Source organism: Lithobates pipiens, unplaced genomic scaffold (assembly GCF_037356315.1).
Source record: "Lithobates pipiens isolate NorthernLeopardFrog02 unplaced genomic scaffold, aLitPip1_a1.2 Scaffold_8, whole genome shotgun sequence".
Classification (NCBI taxonomy): domain Eukaryota; kingdom Metazoa; phylum Chordata; class Amphibia; order Anura; family Ranidae; genus Lithobates; species Lithobates pipiens.
In genome coordinates this window covers 214,447,581-214,471,232 of record NW_027507903.1, presented here as the reverse complement: position 1 = coordinate 214,471,232, position 23,652 = coordinate 214,447,581, and the positions used below count along the sequence as shown (strand labels likewise).

The window sequence follows — 23,652 nt, the reverse complement described above, 5'->3', positions numbered from 1 at the left end:
CTTTGTCTGACTGGGATCTCTATATTATCCTTCATCGCTCTCATGCCTAGTACACACAATGAGAATATCGAAAAATGCAGCTTTAGGAGTGATCGTCCGATAATCTGATCGTTAGTGCACAACTTTCAAGAGCCAATCATGACAGTTCATGCTAAAATATCTGAAGGAACAAGCATGAACATCATATGAAAACTGAAAAATGGCCTGGTAATGAAGGGGTTCTACAAACTTGTACTCAAATCGTTAAGTAGACATGCCTCGCTCCCAAGTATCTCCCCCATGCTGAGTGGCAAGTATTTGCAGTTTCTGACACTGCATACAGACAAACCCTATTTAACGGTTTTCCTCTATGAAGTAAAACAGTATTCCTAACTTCAGATGTCTTGGTGTAGTAATAGAATACATTTTCCCTGCTGGGCTCAGCATAGGAGCAACACACCAAGACCTTCACCTTACTATTTTTGTTGCCTTGGAAAAGCTGTACAGCTATATTCCTAGCTCTCCATCTTACAGACAAATGTTCACTTGTACAAGAGATGCAGATAACGCATGTATTAGCAGGATAGCCTATTATAATCATTATAGCAGAAGGGTTGATTAAGGGTTAATTGGTACAGAAATGAAATCAAAACGGAACATATTTTTTCAACAAAACATATTTAATTGGATCAATTCTCAAATTTTATTGTAATTTGGTATTAAAGGATAAATCATATACTGTACAAGTCAATTAATCTTTTTAGGCAATTAAACTGGCCATTAATATTACATTCCAAAAATGCTAATAAAAATAGACCCCTTCCCAGGTAATATGAGGAGACCGAGAAAAATGCAAAAAGTGCAAATAAATAGACTACAAAAATGTTAGGGCCGCCCATCCCTGCTTCTGGCATAGTACCCCAAACATGCACAAAAACAAATGCCTGTAAGTACTAGACCAAGCAGGACTGCGATTACATTTCCTTCATCTGTTGCTTCTACCCCTGGAAGCACAAAAAACAGACATATACAAACAGATAAGATAAGGTAGATCCTTCCAAGCAAAGCCATTTAGTACAGGTGAATTCAATTCTTTCTGTAAAAAAAAAAAAAAAAAAAATATATATATATATATATATAATTACAATAATAATAATAATAATAATAATAATAGGTACACTTGCGTATGCAACAAAGAAGTCAAACATTTATTTAGTATGTGGTCCTTCAGCTGAATGTACTTTGACTTCCTAACCTTGTGCAAGTGCTAAGAAACATGCCCAGCACATTAATCTGCAGTGGGGGGGCTATCGAGGACCTGACCTGGTTCATCCACAAACCATTCTGGGATGGACTGGTTGCTAAGGAAAATAATGATATTTCTCAAGAGCTAGGTCAAACGTCTTCCCTGGAAATGGCTACTAATGCCGCGTACACACGTAGCCGACTATCCGACGGACTTAGTCTGACGGACTTCCTGCCAGACTGTCCATCGGACTTTCCGAACGGGCTACATGCCCACACACGGCACTTTTTCAGCGGACTAATACGGCGTACTAAGTCCGCCGTACTATCCGCCCTACTTTTGAAATGAACGGACTGGCCCACACACGCGGAGGAAAGTCCGCTCATTTCGAGCGCGTCTCCAGGTAGGCGGGCCCGCAAAGGAGGCGACGCTGGCCCCACCACCTGGTATGGACATAAAGGGGAGCCCCAACGCCGAAAAAAAAATCGGCGTGGGGGTCCCCCCAGGTCCACAACAGACCGATGTCTGAGCTCGCTACCCGGCCGGCCAGGAAAGGGGGGGGGGGGACGAGCGAGCGAGCGCCCCCTCCTGAGCCGTACCAGGCCGCGTGCCCTCAACATGGGGGGTGCCTTGGGGAAGGGGGGCCGCGCAGCCCCCCCACCCCAAAACACCTTGTCCCCATGTTGATGAGGACAAGGGCCTCTTCCCGTCAACCCTGGCCGTTGGTTGTCGGCGTCTGCGGGCGAGGGGCTTATCGGAATCCGGGAGCCCCCTTTAATAAGGGGGCCCCCGGATACCGGCCCCCCACCCTGTGTGAATGAGTATGGGGTACAATGTACCCCTACCGATTCACCTGTAAAATAAAGTACAAAAAAAAAAAACACAACACACAAGATAAAATAAATAGTTTATTGCACAGCTCCGGGGGTCTTCCGTCTTCGGGGGTCTTCTCGCCGGACTCCTCCGCTATCTTCTTCTAGCTCTTTTGCTAGCAAAGGAGCCCGGCATTCTTCTTCGTCGCTGCCTCTTCTTCAGATTCGGGGGTCTTGTCCCCCTCTTCGGTTCTTCTGCCGGGCCACCGCGCCTTCCGTTCTTCTTCTCCTCCTTTTCCTGGAGATGTTGACTCGACGCTCTCTCCGGCCGCAATCCCAGGGACGTGGTGCACGGCGACTTATATAGGGACAAGGGGCGGGGTCATCGGTTGATGTCACATGGGTTGATGTCACATGGTGACCCCGTCCCCTTACGATGTCACAGTCCCGGAGGATGCTGGGACTGTCGCCATGTGACATCAACCCATGTGACATCAACCGATGACCCTGCCCCTTGTCCCTATATAAGTCGCCGTGCAGCGCGTCCCTGGCATTGCGGCCGGAGAGAGCTTCGAGTCAACATCTCCAGGAGAAGGAGAAGGGAAGGCGGCGGCGACAGAAGACCGGGCCACCGCCTGTAAAAGAGCTATAAGAAGGTGCGGTGGCCCGGCAGAAGAACCGAAGAGGGGGACAAGACCCCCGAAGTCGGAAGAAGAGGCGGCGACGAAGAAGAATGCCGGGCTCCTCCGCTAGCAAAAGAGCTAGAAGAAGATAGCGGAGGAGTCTGGCGAGAAGACCCCCGAAGACGGAAGACCCCCAGAGCTGTGCAATAAACTATTTTATCTTGTGTGTTGTGTTTTTTTTGTACTTTATTTTACAGGTGAATGGGTAGGGGTACATTGTACCCCATACTCATTCACATAGGGTGGGGGGCCGGTATCCGGGGGCCCCCTTATTAAAGGGGGCTCCCGGATTCCAATAAGCCCCCCACCCGCAGACCCCCGACAACCAACGGCCAGGGTTGTCGGGAAGAGGCCCTTGTCCTCATCAACATGGGGACAAGGTGCTTTGGGGTGGGGGGGCTGCGTTGAGGGCACGCGGCCTGGTACGGCTCAGGAGGGGGGGCGCTCGCTCGTCCCCCCCTTTCCTGGCCGGCTGCGTAGCGAGCTCGGACAACGGTCAGTTGTGGACCTGGAGGGACCCCCACGCTGATTTTTTTCGGCGTTGGGGTTCCCTTTTAAGTCCATACCAGGTGGCGGGGCCTGCGATGTCTCCTTCGCGGGCCCCGCCTACCTGGAGACCCGCTCTAAATGAGCGGACTTTTCTCTGGGCGGGAAAAGTCCGCTCATTTCAAAAAGTACGGCGGACTGGCATACACACGGCCGGATTGTCCGTCGAAATGCGAGTCCGGCGGGAAGATTGGAGTGCAAAACTACTTTCTAAGCCCGCCGTACTTTCGGGTCAAAAAAGTATGCCGGAGGCTACACATGGGGGGGATTGCCCGGCGGACTTCAGTTTGCCGGACTTTTCCACCCGCTTGTTTGATCGTGTGTACGCGGCATTAGAAAGCTAGGGTTTGGGCTCACACAACACTCGACTTGAAAACGAACTGTCAAGTGTACCCCAATTACAACGATTTATTCAAATGGTTTTATGGAAGGAATATTACCAAAAGTGTTGCGCAAACTGTTGGCGCTATATAAATCCTGCATAATAATTACCAACATTCATGGGATGTAAAACTTTAGAACAAAAGCACTTATCTGCTCCCCCCCCCAGGACATTTGGCACCTTTGGGGGGGGGGGGGGCGGGTGCAGCACGCTTCACACAGGTGCAGTAGTGGACCAGCTGTGAAACTGTGAGGCTTCACTGCCAGTTTCGCTTACAGGCAATGGTAATGGCAGCACCAGAGAGCCGACTGTATACATCAGCTGGGGTGTTGACATCGCTGGATTCCAGGACAGACAAGTGTCCCAATATTAAAGGTTATCATGACTTCTTGTTACAGTGGAAGTAAACCCTACTGGCCTCTGTTTAATCTTCAACTGCCATGATGCTGCACATGTGATCAGTTGACACCAGCCATTGGATGGTTTGTTTGACAGTTTGGTTGAGGGCCTAATCATTTTTTATTAAATAAATGAGAAAACAGACCGGAAAAAAAAAAAAAAAAAAAAAAAAAAAAACTGCTATAAAACATATGCAAAAAAAATAAAATAAAAAATAACTTTTTAGGACAAAATGTATTCAGGCTACATCATCCCAATAAATGTATATTGATTGGTTTGCATCTACAAAATGATAGTATATATAAAAACACTGGAATTATTATTATTTTTATTTTTTTTAAATACTAGCAATGCCAATGATCAGATGATTTATATTGGGGCTGCGGGCAATCTGACTGCCACTCACATCAGCAGCAGGGGTATTTGAAGGAATATGAGGGCCCCAAGCAAATGGACATGGAGCCCCCCCCCCCCCCAACATGCACATAAGTACAGTGGACACAGTATATCTAACGATATCTAGTGAACAAAAAAATATATAACTATAGCTTTCTTTCTTTACCATCCCATTTCCATCTTATTGCTTCTTTTTTGAACCAGGTAATGTTTATTAAAGCTTTTTGAAAACATTTACAAAGCAGAGAAAAAAGACTCTACAGTAGACTCTACTACTCTACTTAAATATTACCTTATTCAAAAAAGAAGCAATAAGATGGAAATGGGATGGTAAAGAAAGAAAATGGAAAGAAAGCTATGGTAATTGTTTGGTTTAGGATACATATCATTCAGGTAGGTTATGGTCAGCAAGCTACCATATTTTTCATACTAAAGTAATATTATTCCTGCGCTACCAAGTGTAAATGCAAATTAGATGGTGGAACTGCTGCAGACACCGAAAAAAGGGTCAAACCATACCTGAAAAATTATTGGATAAAAGTGGGGGTGGTGCTTTGCTGTCCCTGAGGGGTATAATGCCAATAGGCTATTTAAAGGATAGAGGAGATAGCACTCCTAACGTAGAGGTTACACTACTCCTAATGGTTAAAATGTCAAAAGCTTGAATAAAATTAATATCACAGTACACTCCTGGTATAAAAGTATAAAAAACAGTGCATAACATGCTAAAGTATACTTCTAATAAACAGAAGAAAAAAAAATAGAATAAAAAACAGTGCATGGCATGCTAAAAATACTGTAAAAAATATATAGTGCAACATGCATAGAAAATTATATTATATTATATATATAAATATAAATGTGCACTGTTATAACCATCACAGATTTATCCCATCTGGTGCAAATAACAAATAAACGATAAAGTGCAAAGTCCAAAGAATGCTATGTGTCACATGAACTAAAAGAAAATGCATGGGCAATAAAGCAGCAAATCCTGGTGCAAAGTGCAATGTAGTCTGTGTGAACACAGTGGCAAATGCTATATATAACTAGTGTCAGCATATATGAATACAGTCCATGAAATAAGTCCAAAAATTGCAATATGCAAAGGAAATCCAATGGTGTCTAATCAAGCTGTGAGTAACAGGTCTTGATGACTGCCCCCCCCCACCACGTACCGCGCGGCAGGAGATTCAGTTTGCTGTTCCCGGCTGGCCGGACTGAAAGGAAGTGAGCACTCACTGCGTTCACTTCCTGTCAGTTCAGCCAGGAACAGCAAACTGAATCTCCTGTACCGCGCGGTACTGGCCGGACTGCAGGAGGAAGGAACAGCCACGCTACAGGCCGCAGCATTTACAGGAAGCGGCGGTGTGGCACGGCAAGGGCCCCGCCCTCCTGGGGCCCCAAGCAGTTGTTTGGTTTGCCTGTCCTGTTGCGATGGGCCTGATCAGCAGTGACACTAATACAGTGATCACCAACAATACATCACTGTACTAATGACACTTTCTGGGAATAGGAAAACATCTAGGGATTAACTATGTACACTGCTGCTGCTAAAGGGATGTTTAGGAGCAGTTGGGTGTTATTTTTTCAGCTGCCCCTGAACTCTCCTCTATGTTATCTTATCAGTACATGTACACAGGGATCGTTTACAGTCGTTTCTAGGCAGGTGAGTTTAGAGGCATTTCTTAGAACGAAAAAAAAATGCGTTCAGAAGCTGAGTTTGCAGACATTTCAAGCCCCAAATGCAGTAACTCGCATTTAGCCGCATTCCGTTTACAGGCTTTTTTCATTTTCGGCTAGTAAAAGGGCAAAAAAACAAAACAAAACAAAAACCGCTTTAAGCTTTAAAAAAAAAAAAAAAAAAAAAACACACACACACACAACACTTCTAAAAGCAAACGCGGCAAAATGCTGCTAAACGCGTCATGTAAACACAGAAAAACTGATGTTTTAAACGTCAGTTACTATCTGTTAAGTTAAATTGTTCAGGAGAGGTTGTAAAAATGTCCCATTTACATGAAGCCTTACAATGTGTAATGTGTGCAATATGTGCCGCTTTTACTATTCAATGTGGCTGATTTTTCTCCCTGCAAAAAAAAAAAAAAAAAAAAAAAAAAAAAAAAGCCACATTACTGCTTCGTCTACAGAGATCTGTGTTTTTAGTAAACACAGAGCTCTGTACTGTGATTTGCTAAGCCAATCAGCAGGTCCCGGTTATAAATCATTGGCCAGAACTTGGCTGACAGACTTGTGCTTTACCAAATCACAGCACAGATCGAGTGGCCAGATCACGTACATGTATGGTATCCGACGCAAAGTGGCTGCCCCGTCGTCGGTGGTTAAAGGAAAACTTGACTCTGCTTCCTTCAAAAAAAAAATAGAGCATATAACATTGCTACACAAGGCATTTTGTACTAATAGTTTATAAACAAATTTTCTTTCCATTTCAATCTGAGGTTGCTGTAATTTTCTAAAGCTGTAAAAAAATAAATACAATTTGGCAACCTGGAGGTGTTCTATATACCTTTGGTGCACAGAATGCTCATAGAAAACGGCATTTACTGCTGGTGTGATCATTCTACTTATTTTCTTGGAAGTCTGAACTTAAAATTTTAGTAACCCCTGCAATAAGAATTTCATTTTTGGTGAAATACTCCCTAGGTCCTGTCTACTAAAGAGAAGCAAATACTGAGCTTTCCTCACTTGAACACGGAGATTTGCTTAGTTGATTAGAATGAAAGGAAGGAGGAGTAGAAGGCTTAAAGTGGTTGTAAACCCTTACAAACCACTTTGACCTACAGGTAAGCCTAGATTAAGGCTTACCTGTAGGTCCAAGCAATATCTCCTAAACCTATATGGTTTAGGAGATATTTGCCCGAAAACGGGCACCGCTGTCTACAGCGCATGCGCCGTAGACAGCGGCGCACAGGCGCACTGAGCGCGGCATTTCCAAGAATGGAGCTGCCGCCCGTGTCAACTCCCGTGCGCATGCGCGGGAGTGACGTCATCGCGGCTTCGCCGAATGACAGCGGCGGAGCTGCACGACCCCACCAACAAGATGGATGCGGCGGACTACAGGGGACAGCGGCGACTTCGCTGGCTCCTGTGTCAGGTAAGTGACACTTAATGGGCTACTATGCGATGCATAGTAGTCCATTATGCTTTGCCTTTGCAGGGAATGAAAGAGGAAGTAAACTCATCAGGGTTTACTTCCTCTTTAAGCAGGGGAGTGCCTTGCACCCAGTGCAGGGAGACAACTCTGCTTCATTATGCAAGGAGCTACTGTGAAACAGGAAACTTGGGGCAGTGGTCATGTCACCAGCTTAAAAATTAAACTTAGGCAAGGGTTAAAAGATAAGGAAGATGATAAAAGTGCTTAAAATGGAGGGTTTAATATAATTTTAAGATTTGGAGACTGGTTTCAGTGCAGTGGATCATTTTGGCCTGTACAAACTGTGCTTGATCAGTTTGTTCCCCACCAAGGGTAGCCAGGGTTTGTAGCTCTTCTTCTAGATGTGCTCAGATCTGGGCATCTCAGTGTTCATACTACCCAGGAAAGATTAACAAATTCACATTTGACAATTTTCCACTGCTCTCCATTCTGACACCCACCATGGAGGGCATGGATACCCAGGAGGGACAGGCGAGGCAGAGACACAAGGCCGCTTTATTGAGATAAGCAATGCATGCCAAGGATCATCCCACTAGGGGTAAGAGAAAAAAAAAACACAACGTGAAACTACACTTTGGAGAATATTTTATAAAGAATGCCAGATTTAAATCTTTTTATTGCAGTATGTTGGAGAAAAACAATACATCTCTCACTTGTAGTAGTGTAGCCTGCTAGGAGCATGTGTATTGGTTGCTTCTGGGTTTTGAAGCATACTGAGATAAATATAACTAAATAAACAGCTTACTCCAGGAAATAAACGTAGGTGCAAAGATGCCGAGATGAACCTTTAGGTCTCACGCCCACTGTTTTTACAGCTGCTGTTTTTGGCTTCGGCCATATTTTTGCTGCAGCCAGTAAACTCCCCAGCACGTTATCTTACGTGTCCATGCACACATAGGCAGTTTTTTGGCAGGGGCATTTTCTGGCTGGAAAAACCCCCCAGAATTATTGGGTTTTAAGGCCTCATACACAGGGCGTTAGAAAAAACGAGCTGCAAAGCCACGACCAAAGCCAGGAAAAAACGGCTGTAAAAAACGTGCTTGTAGCGTTTTGCATTGGCATTAATGCACGTTTAGCCATGCTAGCTTTTAGAGCGTTCTCTGCCTCTATCCAAAATCAATGGTTCCCTCATGATGATCAGACTTGCGATGCGGCTTGTGCACTGAGGATCTTGAAGGGGAACTCTCACCAAATGGAAAAAAAAAAAAAAAAAACACACACACACACACACACACACACACACACACACACACACACAAACAATACTTTGCGTGGGGTCATCCCCAAAATCCATACCAGGCCCTTATCCGAGCATAGAGCACGGCAGGTCATGGAAAAAAAAAAAAAAAAAAAAAAAAAAAACACACACACGCCCTCAAAATTGGGGGGTAGGTGCTGTCCAAAATAAAAAAAAAAACAGTGCACAGGTTTTTGATAAAGTCATTTATTAAAGCAGCTCTGGCGTCCCTTTCGATGTCTTCATCCTCCAGTCCTTCTGCTGAGGTCTTCTCCCGCTACCAGTTCTCCCCTCCTCGCTGTTTTCTACCGCTGCTGGTTCTCCTCTCTCCGCTGTCACCTCCCATTGTCTTCTCCCGCTGTTCTTCTGACACTCCCTACCGCTATAATGCTGGATCAGTCATGTGCCATTACTTATATAGCCATGGGGCAGGGATACCCTGGTGACATCATTCGGAGGCCTCACTCCTTGTGACATCACCACCTGGGGCATGATGGGGCAGTGATGTCACAGGGTGCGGGCCTTCAGATGACATCACTGGGTGGCCCCGCCCTATGGCTATATTAGCAATGACCGCCCCATGGCTATATAAGTAATGGCACACGGTGGACCCAGCATTACAGCAGGAGGGAGCATCAGGAAAACATTGGAGGAAGAACAAAAGGGAGAAGACAGTGGAGAGAGAAGAGCTGGCAGCAGCAGACAGCGCAGAGAGAACTGGCGGTGGGAGAAAACATCAGCGGAGGGAGAAGAACTGGAGAATGAACAATTGCCGGGGGGGGGGGGGGGGGGAAGAAATCAGAAAGGAGACGAGACGCCAGAGCTGCTTTAAAAAATGACCTTTATCAAAAACCTGTGTATGGTTTTTATTTTTGACACTTTTTTTGGGTGAATAGGTAAGGGCACAATGTACCCCATACTTATTCCCATAGGGTGGGAGGACGGTATTCTGGAGGCCCCTTGTTAAAGGGGTCTTCAGATTCTGATAAGCCCCTGCCTGCAGACCCCAAAAGCCAATGGCTATAGTTGTCAGAAAAAGGCCCTTGTCCTCATAAAAGTGGGGATAAGGTGCTTTGGGGTTGCCCCTCCTGCCCCAAAGCACCCACCCCCACGCACATTGAGGGCACGTGGTCTGGTATGGTCCAGGAGGTGGGGGGGGGGGGGGGCGCTCGCTTGTCCCCCCCTCCCTTTCCTGACCTACCAGGCTGGGTGCTCAGATAAGGGTCTGGTATGGATTTTGGGGGGGACCCCAGGACAATTATTTTGGCATGGGGGTGCCCCTTAAAATCCATACCAGACCAAAGAGCCTGGTATACTCTTGGGGGGGGGGGGGGGGGCACACTAGTTTTTTTGTTTTGGCATGGATTCCCCTTCAAAATCCTCAGATTCGACATCTGGTGCGACTTCTATTCAAATCAGTTGACTCTCATAGGGAACCATTGATTTTGACATGGAAAAACCCCCCCCCAAAAAAATTGAAAAAAACCCCAAAAAGATAAAAACATTTGACAAGGCTTAATGCAGTTGTTTTCAGCGATGAGCCACGTCTAGCAGCTTTTATCAGCGTCAGACGTTTTTGCAGGAAGGAAAAGAAAAAAGGTCTGACGCTGTCAAAAGCTTTTGAAAAAAAGTCATGTGTGCATGAAGCCTAAGGAATTTGAATCTAGGGCGGAATCGCTGCAATCCTGGCCACGGCAAAACACGGGACACGTTTGCGATGCTATTATTTTTCAATAGCAACCCAAATGTGGTGTGTTTTTGCTGCAAAGCAAAAACACGCAAACAAAAGTCCCAGAACTTCTTTTGGGCAACGTGCGTCCAGCGATTTTGTTTTAGCGTTTTTGTCATGATTTGAATTGTCCAGGCATGAATGGAGCCCAAGAGGAGTTTTCAGCTGTAAAAATGCTCTAACTGTGAAAAACATGGATATTCTGTGTGTTTTTGAGACATAAGGTATGTGGGGGCATAGTTTTTTTTTTTTTTTTTTTTTTTTTTTTTTTAATAGCAAAACACATACAAAAAACAAAACAAAACAAAAAAAAAAACGTTTTTACAGCTTAGAAAAAGATTCCTGTACTACTTTGTAGTGACTTTGAAGCAGCTTTCTTGGACTTCTATACAGAAGTTGTTTTGCAAGCCACACTGAAGTCTCGCTGTATGGGGTATTTTGTTTGTATTTTTTGTTTTCCCTTTTTATTGGTTGAACTGGATGGACTTGTGTCTTTTTTTCAACCAGACTATGTATGATTAGGAATATATAAATAAGAATAGGGACCCTGGCGCTACCTCAAGAATGTATAAATATAGGGTACACCCTTATCGCATGTGGTGATCTGAGATCTACGGTATATGCTAGATTAGTCCTATATCCTGTGGGTAATAGGGGAAAGATCCCAGTGTGAACAACAAGGAAAAAGACCAGACTATATAGTGCAGACCATCTGAAGAAATTCTCTATACTTCGGAGTATGATAACAGGCACAGGGTATGGTCCAACCACCTCCCTATTTTCTGTATACACCTGCTGAGTATATAAGGGTACTATGTGGTAGGGATAATCCAAATTAATAAAAGGTATATCACATCATAGACACATAATTGGACGTGACCAAACAAAAAAATAAATATAAAATTGAAAGATAAAATGATAGGAAGCTATATAAAAGTCAATCATCGTCCTATCACTTTCCACTTATCTAGCTATATATAATTTGTACAATCCTTATTATGTAGATACAGGTAGGCAAAGTGAACATCACAGAAAATTGTGGCATGCAACAATCAAAACAAGAAATACATTACAGCCACTCAGAGCACAATCTTACAAGAAGGTAAAACATGCAGTGCTATACTCAACCAGTATATGTTCCCAAACAAATACACCTCTCTGTAGACAGCAACAGGTGTCAGTGGGAAGATGTCATAAGCTGTATCTTTACGCTTCTGAGGGAGTCCTGTTGTGAGAGCACTTATTGTGAGCACTGCAAGAGTGCAATAAGATAAGAAGAGTACGTGTGGATTGTCATATTTATACATGATCTGGGAATTTTTTTTATCACTTTTTTTTTTGTTTTTTTGTTTTGATGGTTGAAAACCATGTTATTACCTGCCCACCCACCTAGCAAAAGGAAACACATGATTCGCATTATAAAAGTACAAACACATGCAATAGCCCTAGGGTTTAAATAACCAAAGGCTTCAGAATAAGCAACCATTAAACCCTCTCATTAGCGTAGCTTTATTTTATTTTATGCTTTACATTGCAAATCCACCAACAAAGAAGGGAGGGAACTGATGCAGTCCTGGAAGATTCCTGGAAAAAGTAATTAACAGGTAATAACAATGTTTTTCCAAGTCATCTACCAGGACGGCTTACAGAGAGGACAAAAAAATAGGACTACCTGATCAGGGCGGGACCACAGCCTGCAGCACTTTCCTGCCGAAAGACTGGTCTTGGCTGGCAAGCAGGTCCAGTCTGTAATGCCTTACGAAAGTCTGGAACCTGGACAAGGTTGCGGCCTTGCAAATCTAGAGGGGAGACGCTCCTGCCCTTTCAGCCCAAGAAGTGGAAACCACTCTTGTGGAATGAGCATTTATTCCCAACGGTGATGTCAAGGATGATGCTTTGTATGCCTCTGCGATGGTTGACTTTATCCACCTTGCAATGCTATTTTTAGATGCCTTTTTACCCGTTTGAACCCGCAAACAACACAAACAAGCTCGGTGGAACATTGCCATTCCTTGGTGCGCTCTATGTAAGCGATCAAACATCTGCTTGATTAAATGTAGCCTCCTTGTCATTTTTAGGATCTCTGCAAAATGAATGCATCACAAACTCTTTCGCTCTATGGAAGTTAGACAGTACTTTGGGGAGCAATGCCGGGTCCAGAGAGAGGATTTTTTTTTGCAAAATGATGCAGAAGGACTCAGCCACTGAGAGCGCCTGTATCTCACTAACCCTACTAGCGGAGTCTAGGGCCACTAAAATCACTGTTTTCAGGTTAAGAGCTTTAGGGGCAGTTCCTCTAGTGGCCCAAACAGTGTTTTACAAAGACTTGTAAGTCCCAGGAAGGGAACCTCCTTGACTTAGGGATGCGCTTACGGCTAATGGATGTAAAGAAATCTCTTGACCAAGACAAAGGTCTCTTCTGCCAGCCTTTGATTTAAAAATCTAGACAGAGCCGATACCTGTACCTTGAGGGTACTGACCGCAAGATTTAGTTCTGCTCCAGCTTGGAGGAAATCTAGGACCTTCAGGATTATGGCTCCTGACACTCTGTTATTGAACATGCCCCAGGCTCCAAATTTCTTCCAGATTTTATTGTAAATTGCGTTAGTGGGCAGCATCCAGCTGCTAAGGATGGTATTGATTACTTTTACTGATAATCCTCTCTGCTCTAACAGATCCCTTTCAATAGCCAGGCTGTCAGAGAGAGAAAGAGAGCTCACTTCTGGATGATTCACCTCTCCTCGATATACAAGGTCTGTCCTGTAAGGCAGTCTCCAAGGCTCCGTGATACTGAGTCTTAGTAGTCCTGAGAACCAAGGCCTCCTTGGCCAGAATGGTGCGATCAGGATAACTTTCGTGCTCAACACTTATCTTCCAGATGATCTTTGGAATGAGGGTAAAAGGTGGAAACGCATACACCAGGCTTGCTTCCTAGGATTGGGATAGGGCATCTAGGCCCAGACTGAGGGGGGGGGGGGGTTGGGAAATGCTCCCCCTGCCTGTTCTGCCTTGTATCAAAAAGGTCTATCTGTGGGACTCCCACTTCTGCACTCTCTGTTCGAACACCGTTTGATTCAAGCACCATTCTGTCAGACAGAACCTCCCTGCTTAGGACATCCACCAGAGTGTTTAATTCCCCTTTTAGCTGAATTGAAGACAGGGATAGAAGATTTGCCTCAGCCCATTCAAGGATTTCTGTTATCCTTATAAGACCTGCAACTCTTGTACCTCCCTGCTTGTTGATGTATCTTACAGTGGTAATATTGTCCGAAAAGGACCTGCACGTCTTCCCCTCAGAGTCGGACCAAAGGCTACTAGAGCCTTTAGAACTGTTCTCAGCTCCCTTGCATTAGAGGAGAGGGTGGCACTCCTGAGTGGGCTCCCCACCCCGACCACTTGCATCCATGGTAACCGTCAGAGGGTTGTGTTGGGACCACAGTCGACCTCCAGAGAGATTTACGGGAGTCAACCATCACTTGATTGAGAGTTTTACTCCCTGTGGGATCTCTGTATGCCTCTGGGTGGAAGGAAGGAATATCTTCAGAGAGAAAGCATGAATGCCTGAAGTGCTCGGGTATGGAATTGGGCCCACCGGACTCCTGGGATGGCTGCAGTCAAACCAAAGACCCTCATTATTCCTTGAATTGAGGTCTCTGTACATGTGCAGAGGCTGTTCACCTCTGCAGTTATTGTTGTCACTTTTTCTTTTGTCAGAATTTTTTTTGGATGTAGTCGAGTCTATCAAGTATCCTAGGAATACTATACTTTGGAGTAGGTACTAACTGTGACTTCTCCTGAGTTAGCAGCCACCCCAGCTGCTGAAGGTGTCTGATAGTTCTGCTCAGGTTCTGTTTCACTTTGCTGACTCTGCAAAGATCAGCAAGTCATCCAGGTAGGGAATTATGCGAATCCCCTCCAATCTCATTGGTGCTGACGCCAATCCGAAGGGCAGAGCATTGAACTGAAAGTAGAGGGTCTTGAACCCATTCTTCATTGCAAACCTGAGATATTGGTTGGACTCCTTTCGAATGGAGACCTAGAGATTGGCATATCTTAGGTCTAATGAGACCATGAAGACCCCAGGGGTTAACAAATCTCTGGTGGTGTATATTGACTCCATTTTGAATCGTTTGTACTTTACAAACATGTTTACTTGCTTTAGGTTCAAAATAAGTCGGAATTTTAATTATAAAAACGTGAGAATAGAACCCCTCTTTTCTTAGAGTTGGAGGGGGGGCGAAGCGTATCACCTTCTCCTCCAGCATACTCTGGAGGAGGGTAGACATAGCTGTTGATTTCTCCACATCTTTCGGAAGAATTGTTGGGTGAACAAGCCCACTAGCTCTATCCTGTACTCTGACTTGATCAGATCCAGGATAAAGCCGTTGCTGGAAATAGCCTGCCGCTGTGGGAGGAATGACCCCAACCTTCCCCCCCACATGGTCGGCTGAGTCACTGGGAAGGGTCTTTAGGCTGGAAGGGTTTGAAAAGGTAGCCACCTCTGTCCCTTCCCCACCTGTACCGCTACCCTCTTTTCTGGTCTTGCGTAGCTGCAAAACTCTTGTTATGCTGCCGTCTGTCCCACTGATTGTTTCTTTCTCCTGACCTCTGGAAGGGACGAACATTTATTTTTTTTGTTGTCGTTGTTGTTTTTTGGGAAAAGGAAACTCCTTTTTAAATCGGCCAAACTCTCTAGAACAGATTCTAGCTCTTTACCAAAGAGAAAATCTCCAGAAAAGAGGAGGGGGGCAGAGCTTGGTTTTTGACACCGTGTCATCTCCCCAGGACTTCAGCCACATAGCCCTCCTGGCTTCATTAATCAATGCTGTAGACCTGGCCGAGAACTTTACAGACTCTGTAGACGCATCTGCCATTTAGGCTACTGCTTTACTTAGAGTTGGCAAAGCATCCAAAATCTCTTCCCTGGGAGTGTCGGACACAAATCAAGGGTATGAGCCACGCATGTAGCGGCTAGGGCTGGTTTAAAGTTAGCGGAGCAGGCTTCCCACGTTTTATTTAAATACCCATCCACCTTTCTATCCATTGAATCCTTTAGGGTGGGTGCCTGTGTCCACAAAAGGAGAGCTCTGAACTTTTTGAAACTTTAGATAGGGAAGCATTTAGTCTGGGACACTTTTCCCACAACTTTGTATCCTCCTCCTTGAAGGGAAACCTTCTCTTCCGATTCTTAGGGAAGAAGACTTCTCCAGAGTCTTCCACTCTTGAAGTACGGTCTCTTTTTAGGGACATATGCACCAGAAAGGTTCTGGTCTGCTTAGGCTGGAAGCCTTCATATAAATGGTCATGTACAGACGACCGTTGGTTTCTGGTTCTTCCAGATCCAGGGTGTCGTAAATACCCTTTAACAACTCCTGCGTTTCCTCTGAAGGAAAAATAAATCTTTGGACCTTGCTGGGTTTTTCCTTATTAAGCTCCCCTTCCTCAGAATCTGAGCTCTCTTCCAGTAGTCTCTGCTGGTGGGCTGCCTGTGCCTGAGCAAGCACTAGCACCGGAAGTACAGGGGATAAGTTCAACAAGAGCTTCCTGCTCTCTAACGTTAAAGGACTGTAAAGTCTGTTTCATCTCCTTCTTAATTGAGTCCATAAAACCCTTGGAGGACAAGTCCTGTCTCTCCCTTGATGAGTTTATCTATACAGTCCTGACATGCACTTTTCTTCCAACCATAAAGCATTTTCTTGGTGCACATTGGGCTCCTTTTTCTGGGTGTCTCTGTTTTGTTACCTTTAGGCTAATGGGCTTTTTCCTACAATGAATCAGATGACCAACGCCAGCACATTACTACCACTGAAGTAAATACTAATTATCAAAACACCCAGTGGATAACAATTCTATTCTAAGAATCTTTAAAGTACCCACCACTAGAGCATATGCTAGTATGTGCAACACCTGTCCACCATAAGCATAAACAAAATAGGCTCTGGAAAAAAACGCCCCCTGTGCCCCCACCACAGGAGGATAAGAAAAGGAAATGAGCAGCCTGCCCCATATTTTCTTACCTTAGGGCCGGATTCAACCGGTGGCGCCTCCAGACCTTCTTCCATGGATCCTGGCATCTCCATGCTGCTCCTGGAAGCACCATCTTCTTATTCAGATCCCTATTTAAGGAGGTGTGGAGAATCCAGGGAGGCACTGTGGATCCGATGCCACCCTCCAACACAGCACGCCTGTTATCTATTAATTACCCTTGCTAGGGCTTCATTTCCTGGAGTCTGGGTGTATGAAGAGCGCCGGAAGTGACATCATCATTTTGCGCCCCCCGCGCGGTCCACACGCCGAGGATAGAGAAGCCCTGAAACATTGGGATCTCTGTTAACGAGCAGTAGAGAAAAGCACCTGGAACCACGTGGTAGAACATGCCTCCACCAGGAGAGCACCCAGCTGTGCTATTCCAGATGGACCCCACTGGGCCACCTCCTCCACTCCTATCAGGTACCTCATTGAGGCTACAACCATAAAGTGGGTACCTTCACCACAGACCACTTTTCCAGGTCTTTGGGTGGCCCAAGCTGACTCATACCCCAGGAGTACTGCCCCTGTTACACTGGGTTTGGACGCTGGGAGGTCCCTGCCACCTAGCACGAAGACCGGACAAAAAAATAAATAAACATTGTTTGGAGCTCCTATCTGGCCAGAGGAAACAAAAATACTGAGGGGCTATTGCCTGTGTTCTACTTTTATAATGTGGATAATGTGGATCATGCGTTTCCTGTGCTTCCTGCAAGCCATCCTGGAACTTGGAAAAAAAAAAAAAAAAACTACTGTTTTCTGTGATGTTCTCTTTGTAAATGCAAGATTGTATTCAGATGTCACGAATTATCTTTATATAATCTTTGCTATTTATACTTGATTGATTTTTGGACAGCGTTGCACTGGTTTTGTTATTCAGTAACATACATTTTTTTGTGTTCCCACTGCACTATATTATCCCAGGAAAGATTACATTACACATACAGCTGAATGATCAGAGGAGAAACAGACATTCTCCCATCCTCTCCTGGCAAACATGGGACGGTCTTAAAACGTAAAGTGTATCTAAAAGAGAAACCCTTATTTAAATAGGAGTTCAGCTCCCACCCCCCCCAAAAAAAAATTAAAGTTAGTAGCTACAAACACTGTAGCTGCTGACTTTTACTATTAGGGCACTTACCTGTCCAGGAATCCAGCGGTGTCCTCGCCCCAGTCGATTCTTGAATCGGCTCTCAGGTGCTGGCGCCGCCATCTTGGCTAAGGGAAACTGGCAGTGAAGCCTTGCAGCTTCACAGCCCATTTCCTACCCAGCATACATGAATTGTGCAGCACTTTGTGACCAGGCCGACTGCAAGGAGAAGGAGGGGGCGCAACTTCCTGCTCACTTTGCCACTGCGAATTAAGCTACAAGTGGGTGTTGAAAACCAGGTACCCAGCCCCCCCCCCCCCTCCCTAAAGGGTGTCAAATGTGGCAGTGGACGGGGGTAAGAGGCAGACTAGCGGAGCTTCCCCTTTTAGGTGGAGCTCCGCTTTAAGTTATGCACAGCGTAGAGAATTGTTACAATTCAATTCCTGAGTTTTATTGTGGTCTATGTCTCATTGGGGAGATTGCCCTTCAGTTCCTGTTCCATAAACATGGGATGTGAGAAGAAATATCTCCAATGTAGGGGAAATCCACTCTAATGCCCCGTACACACGGTCAGATTTTCTGAAGGAAAATGTTAGATGGGAGCTTTTTGTTGGAAATTCCGACCATCTGTAGGCTCCATCGAACATTTTCCATTTCCGACACACAAAATTTGAGATCTGGAGCTAAAAATTTTGCGACAACAAAATCCGTTGTCAGAAATTCCGATCGTGTGTACACAATTCCGACGTACAAAGTTCCATGCATGCTCGGAATCAAGCAGAAGAGCCGCACTGGCTATTGAACTTCATTTTTCTCGGCTCGTTGTACATTACCGCGTTCTTGACGTTCCCAATTTCCGACCAACTTTGTGTGACCATGTGTATGGAAGACAAGTTTGAGCCAACATTCGTCGGAAAAAAATCCATGGATTTTGTTGGCGTAATGTCAGATTGTGTGTACGGGGCATAAGGCCTGCCTTACACAAGAGAAAGAAATTTGCTTGATTCCCCCATCAAACACTTAGTGTTGATGCAGGAATCTCTCCTGCTGGACCGTTGTCTTCTTCCCCGGCGGGGAAGCCGTCCCTGCTGGGAGAAGACAGCAATTATTGCTAGAGATAATCGCAAGAGAATCCGGCAGCCTGGTTGTAACCAAGTTGATTGTCAACTTGGTACATTCAGCCTGCCCATTAACGGTCCGAATCTCAGCCAGTTTATGCTGAAGTGGCGAAGATTCTAACCATATACAGTAGCTCACAAAAGTGAGTACACCCCTCACATTTTTGTAAATATTTTATTATATCTTTTCATGTGACAACACTGAAGAAATTACACTTTGCTACAATGTAAAGTAGTGAGTACAGCTTGTATAACAGTGAAAATTTGTTGTCCCCTCAAAATAACTCAACACACAGCCATTAATGTCTAAAACACTGGCAACAAAAGTGAGTACACCCCTAAGTGAAAATTTCCAAATTGGCCCCATTAGCCATTTTCCCTCTCCGGTGTCATGTGACTCGTTAGTGTTACGAGGTCTCAGGTTTGAATGGGGAGCAGGTGTGTCAAATTTGGTGTCATCGCACTCACTCTCTCATACTGGTCAATGGAAGTTCAACATGGCACCTCATGGCAAAGAACTCTCTGAGGATCTGAAAAAAAAAAAAAAAAAAAAAAAAAAAAAGAATTGTTCTACATAAAGTTGGCCTAGGCTATAAGAAAATTGCCAAGACCCTGAAACTGAGCTGCAGCACGATGGCCAAGACCATGCAGCGGTTTAGCAGGACAGGTTCCACTCAGAACAGGCCTCACCATGGTCGACCAAAGAATATGAGTGCACATGCTCAGAGTCATATCCCAAGGTTGTCTTTGGGAAATAGACATATGGGTGCTGCCAGCATTGCTGTAGAGGTTGAAGGGGTGGGGGGGAGGGGGAAGCCCGTCAGTGCTCAGACCATACGCCACACACTGCATCAAATTGGTCTGCATGGCTGTCATCCCAGAAGGAAGCCTCTTCTAGATGATGCACAAGAAAGACTGCAAACAGTTTGCTACAGACAAGCAGACTAAGCACATGGATTACTGGAACCATGTCTTGTGGTCTGATGAGACCAAGATGAACTTCTTTGGTTCAGATGGCGTCAAACGTGTGGCGGCAACCAGGTGAGTAGTACAAAGACAAATGTGTCTTGCCTACAGTGAAGTATGGTGGTGGGAGTGTCATGGTCTGGTGCTGCATGAGTGCTACCGGCACTGGGGAGCTACAGTTCATTGAAGGAACCATGAATGCCAACATGTCCTGTGACATACTGAAGCAGAGCATGATCCCCTCTATTTAGAGATTGGGCCACAGGGCAGTATTGAAACATAACCCCAAACACCTCCAAGGTGACCACTGACTTACTAAAGAAGCTGAGGGTAAAGGTGATGGACTGGCCAAGCATGTCTCCAGACCTAAACCCTATTGAACATCTGTGGGGCATCCTCAAATGGAAGGTGGAAGAGCGTAAGGTCTCTAAAATGCACCAGCTCCGTAAAGTCATCGTGGAAGAGGACTCCAGTGGCAACCTGTGAAGCTCTGGTGAACTCCATGCCCAAAAGGGTTAAGGCAGTGACCACTTTGGGCCCAATTTGGACATTTTCACTTAGGGGTGTACTCACTTTTGTTGCCAGTGGTTTAGACATTAATGGCTGTGTATTCATTTATTTTGAGGGGACAGCAAATTTACACTGTTATACAAGCTGTACACTCACTACTTTAAATTGTAGCAAAGTGTCATGTCTTCAGTGTTGTCACATGAAACAATAGAATCAAATATTTACAAATATGTGAGTGTGAGGTGGGTACTCACTTTTGTGAGATACTGTATGGCTGGCTCAGCTTGTATGAGCTTTTCAGTCGCTTTTGAATCGCTTTCCATTCATTTCAATGGAGAGGGGAGTTTTTTCACCACCCTGCCAGCGCACTGCCCCAGTGTGAAAGCATTCATTGATTTTAATGAAAATGTTTTTGTGAGCTTTTCAGGCACTTCTTTTAGCGTGAAAGCGCCTGAAAAGGTGCCTCAGTGTGAAAATAACCTTAGGCACACATTTAACCCACTGATTGCCCTAGATGTTATCCCCTTCCCAGCCAGTGTCATTAGTACAGTGACAGTACATATTTTTAGCACTGATCACTGTATTAATGTCACTGGTTTCCACAAAGTGTCAAAAGTGTCACTTAGTGTCCGATTTATCCACCGCAATATTGCAGTCCCGCTATGAGTCGCTGATTGCTGCCATTACTAAATAATAAAAAAAAAAAAAAAAAAAAATGATGTCCCCGGATTTAATTTAAAAAATCTGGTGACCTTACTGTAAAAGTGTGGCTCAGCTGTGGGATTTTACCACCTTAAAATGCCCATGTGAACGAGCCCTTAGGCTGGATTCACACCTATGAATTTTTAGTGCTTTTTGCAGATTTGCACTACAGAACGTGTTCCATAGGAAACCATGGTAAATGGACTGCAGTGCAAATCTGCAAAAAGCACTAAGACCCCTTTCATATCACACCGCCCTTTGCGACGGCGGTAAAACGCCGCTATTTTTAGTGGCGTTTTACCGCTGGATTTGCGGCGCATTTCGGCCGCTAGTGGGGCGCTTTTACCCCCGCTAGCGGCCGCAAAAGGGTTAAAACCGCCAGCAATACGCCGCAATAGCGGCGTTTTGCCGGCGGCATTACAGCGCTGCCCCATTGATTTCAATGGGGAACAGCGGTGGAGGAGCGGTAAACACACCGCTCCTTCACCGCTCCAAAGAAGCTGCTGGCAGGACTTTTTTCTGACGTCCTGCCAGCGCACCACTGTAGTGTGAAAGCCCTCGGGGGTTTCACACTACACACAATGGTGCAGCTTCTTTAGGGCGGATTGCAGGCGCTATTTCTAACGCTACAGCGCCTGCAAAACGACCGGGTGTGAAAGGGGTGTAAAACTGCATAGGTGTGAATCCAGCCTTACTAGGCTACATTGACATGCGTCTGCCTGATTTTATGTGCCTTTTCAGTGCAGTCCACTACAGAAAGATGCAGAATGCTGGCGTTTTATTTTTTATTTTTAAATGCACATAAAAAGGAGCACAATGGTGTAAACTAGGCTCTCCGAAATACATTGATCTTAGTTCCGCACGCATTTGTACTGCATTTAAAAACGCACCCAACTGCATATGGTGTAAACCAGCCCCAATGGCTGATTCATAACTCCTGTATGGTGAAATTCTGCGTTTTACGGTGTATAAAGCATTGGTTCTAGTCGGTGGTGGCTGCTCATTTAAAATTAAGGATGAGCTCTAGTGTGTTCGCACAGCTCACGTGCAGAGCCCGCCAGGAAGTGGGCACTGCACTAATCACAGGCAGTGAGACATTGTCCTGATGTGTGGCTGCAGAAATCGGGAAATGTCTCACTGCCTGTGATTAGCGCTGCGCAGACTTGCTGGCGGGCTCTGCACGTGAGCTGTGCGAACACGCCGGAGCTCATACTTATTTAAAATGAAGAGCATTGTTTATTTAATTTGTTTAGTTTAACTTAATTAAACAGTGTGGCATTTCATTAATTTCTATGTACTGCAGCTCAGCAGCGTAAAACACAGGAACAAAAGACATTGTGGGCGAACTGCAGATTGTCGCATGGCATCGCAACTCACTTAAAAGGTTACGTTCAAGTGTGAACATGGCACACAGTAAACAACTGTTTGTTTTCTGTGCCTTTGCAGAGAGCTGCCTATTTCTAGTGCAGAAAAACGTGGCTTCCCCTGAGGCACAAGTCCTGACGTTACATTTTACAGACATCACATCCCACGCCCTCGTATGCTGGACAGATTTTTTGTGTTGTATAAACACAATTGTATTTTTTATCAGCATACTACCTACCTTTGTTAGTGAATCTTGCCAACTTCGGCTCACGTGAAGTGCGAAAGAGACTACGATACTTGCTGTAGGAATGAGAGAAAACAGCAACCATGAGATATTTGCACACACATTTAATCTGTATTTCAGACACAGAACAATAATCTTACCTGCTGTAAATACTTGGGTTAGCCTGATGGAACTTCCTAGGGAATAACTGCACTATGCAGACAGCACACACTTCCTTGTTATGGGCTACACATCAGGAAGAGATTGTAAAGAGGAAGTGCTGTAGACTACAATTCCCATGATGCCTCATGTTTACACTGCACAAGGTCACCAGGGTGATGTCACTGCGTGTAAATGACTCATTGCTGTAGGCAATGACACCGCTTAATCCTGTCACATGAAATATGAGTGCCTGTAAATAAACCAAACATTCTCGCTCTTTCAGAATCTAGTGTGGCATTGAAGGGACAAATTACTAAGGGAGCTACACATATATATATATATATATATATATATATATATATATATATATATAATATGTATTTATTTATTTTTTGACAAACATCATTTGCTTTGAAGTGAGGATAATAGGGGGTTGCTCCTGCACAGCCCTGCAATCTCCTCCATTGTGTTGGATAACATGCTGTATTTAGAGGAAAAGGCTCCCAGACACAGCTGCTGGAAGTCAGCCCTATTCAGCTGTTTAATGATCTGGGAAGTGCACAACCTCTAATGTCACAAGGTTTGCCAAAGCCTGCTACACACCATCAGATTTTCAGAGGACCGTTCGCCCGTTTTTTTTCTTGCTTGCTAGTCTCGTGTAGAAAGTGAAGAGGTTACCCACCATACGAAAATTCTTATATGACAGAATTCAACTTCAGAAGTGACGGAATGTGTTGACTAGTTTCGTATGTATTCTTTCGTTTCTAAGCATGCGTAGTCTTGCTCTTAAGATCTCCAGATTTATTTTTGCATACCAGACGGAATTCCATGTGCTTTTTTTCTGCAGTAAAAATGCATGCACAGTGTTTTCCATGTATTCCAATGGCTCTAGTTCACACTAGGGA

At 44.8% G+C, this 23,652-nt stretch overlaps 1 protein-coding gene across 1 annotated transcript; it reads right to left on the bottom strand.

The window, feature by feature from the left end:
* Nucleotides 1-640: 640 nt before the first annotated feature.
* On the bottom strand, nucleotides 641-22,899 carry SMIM30 (small integral membrane protein 30). Its single transcript, XM_077473553.1, has 3 exons — nucleotides 22,747-22,899; nucleotides 22,601-22,662; nucleotides 641-1,075 (listed from the first exon to the last, which is right to left on the bottom strand). The coding sequence occupies exon 3, from the start codon at nucleotides 1,048-1,050 to the stop codon at nucleotides 865-867; it is 186 nt and encodes a 61-aa protein (XP_077329679.1). The 5' UTR covers nucleotides 1,051-1,075; nucleotides 22,601-22,662; nucleotides 22,747-22,899; the 3' UTR covers nucleotides 641-864.
* Nucleotides 22,900-23,652: the final 753 nt, after the last annotated feature.

What these genes read in the sequence shown, in the direction of transcription:
- SMIM30 (XM_077473553.1), bottom strand. Translation starts at nt 1,050, where the DNA reads ATGGCTTTGCTTGGAAGGATCTACCTTATCTTATCTGTTTGTATATGT.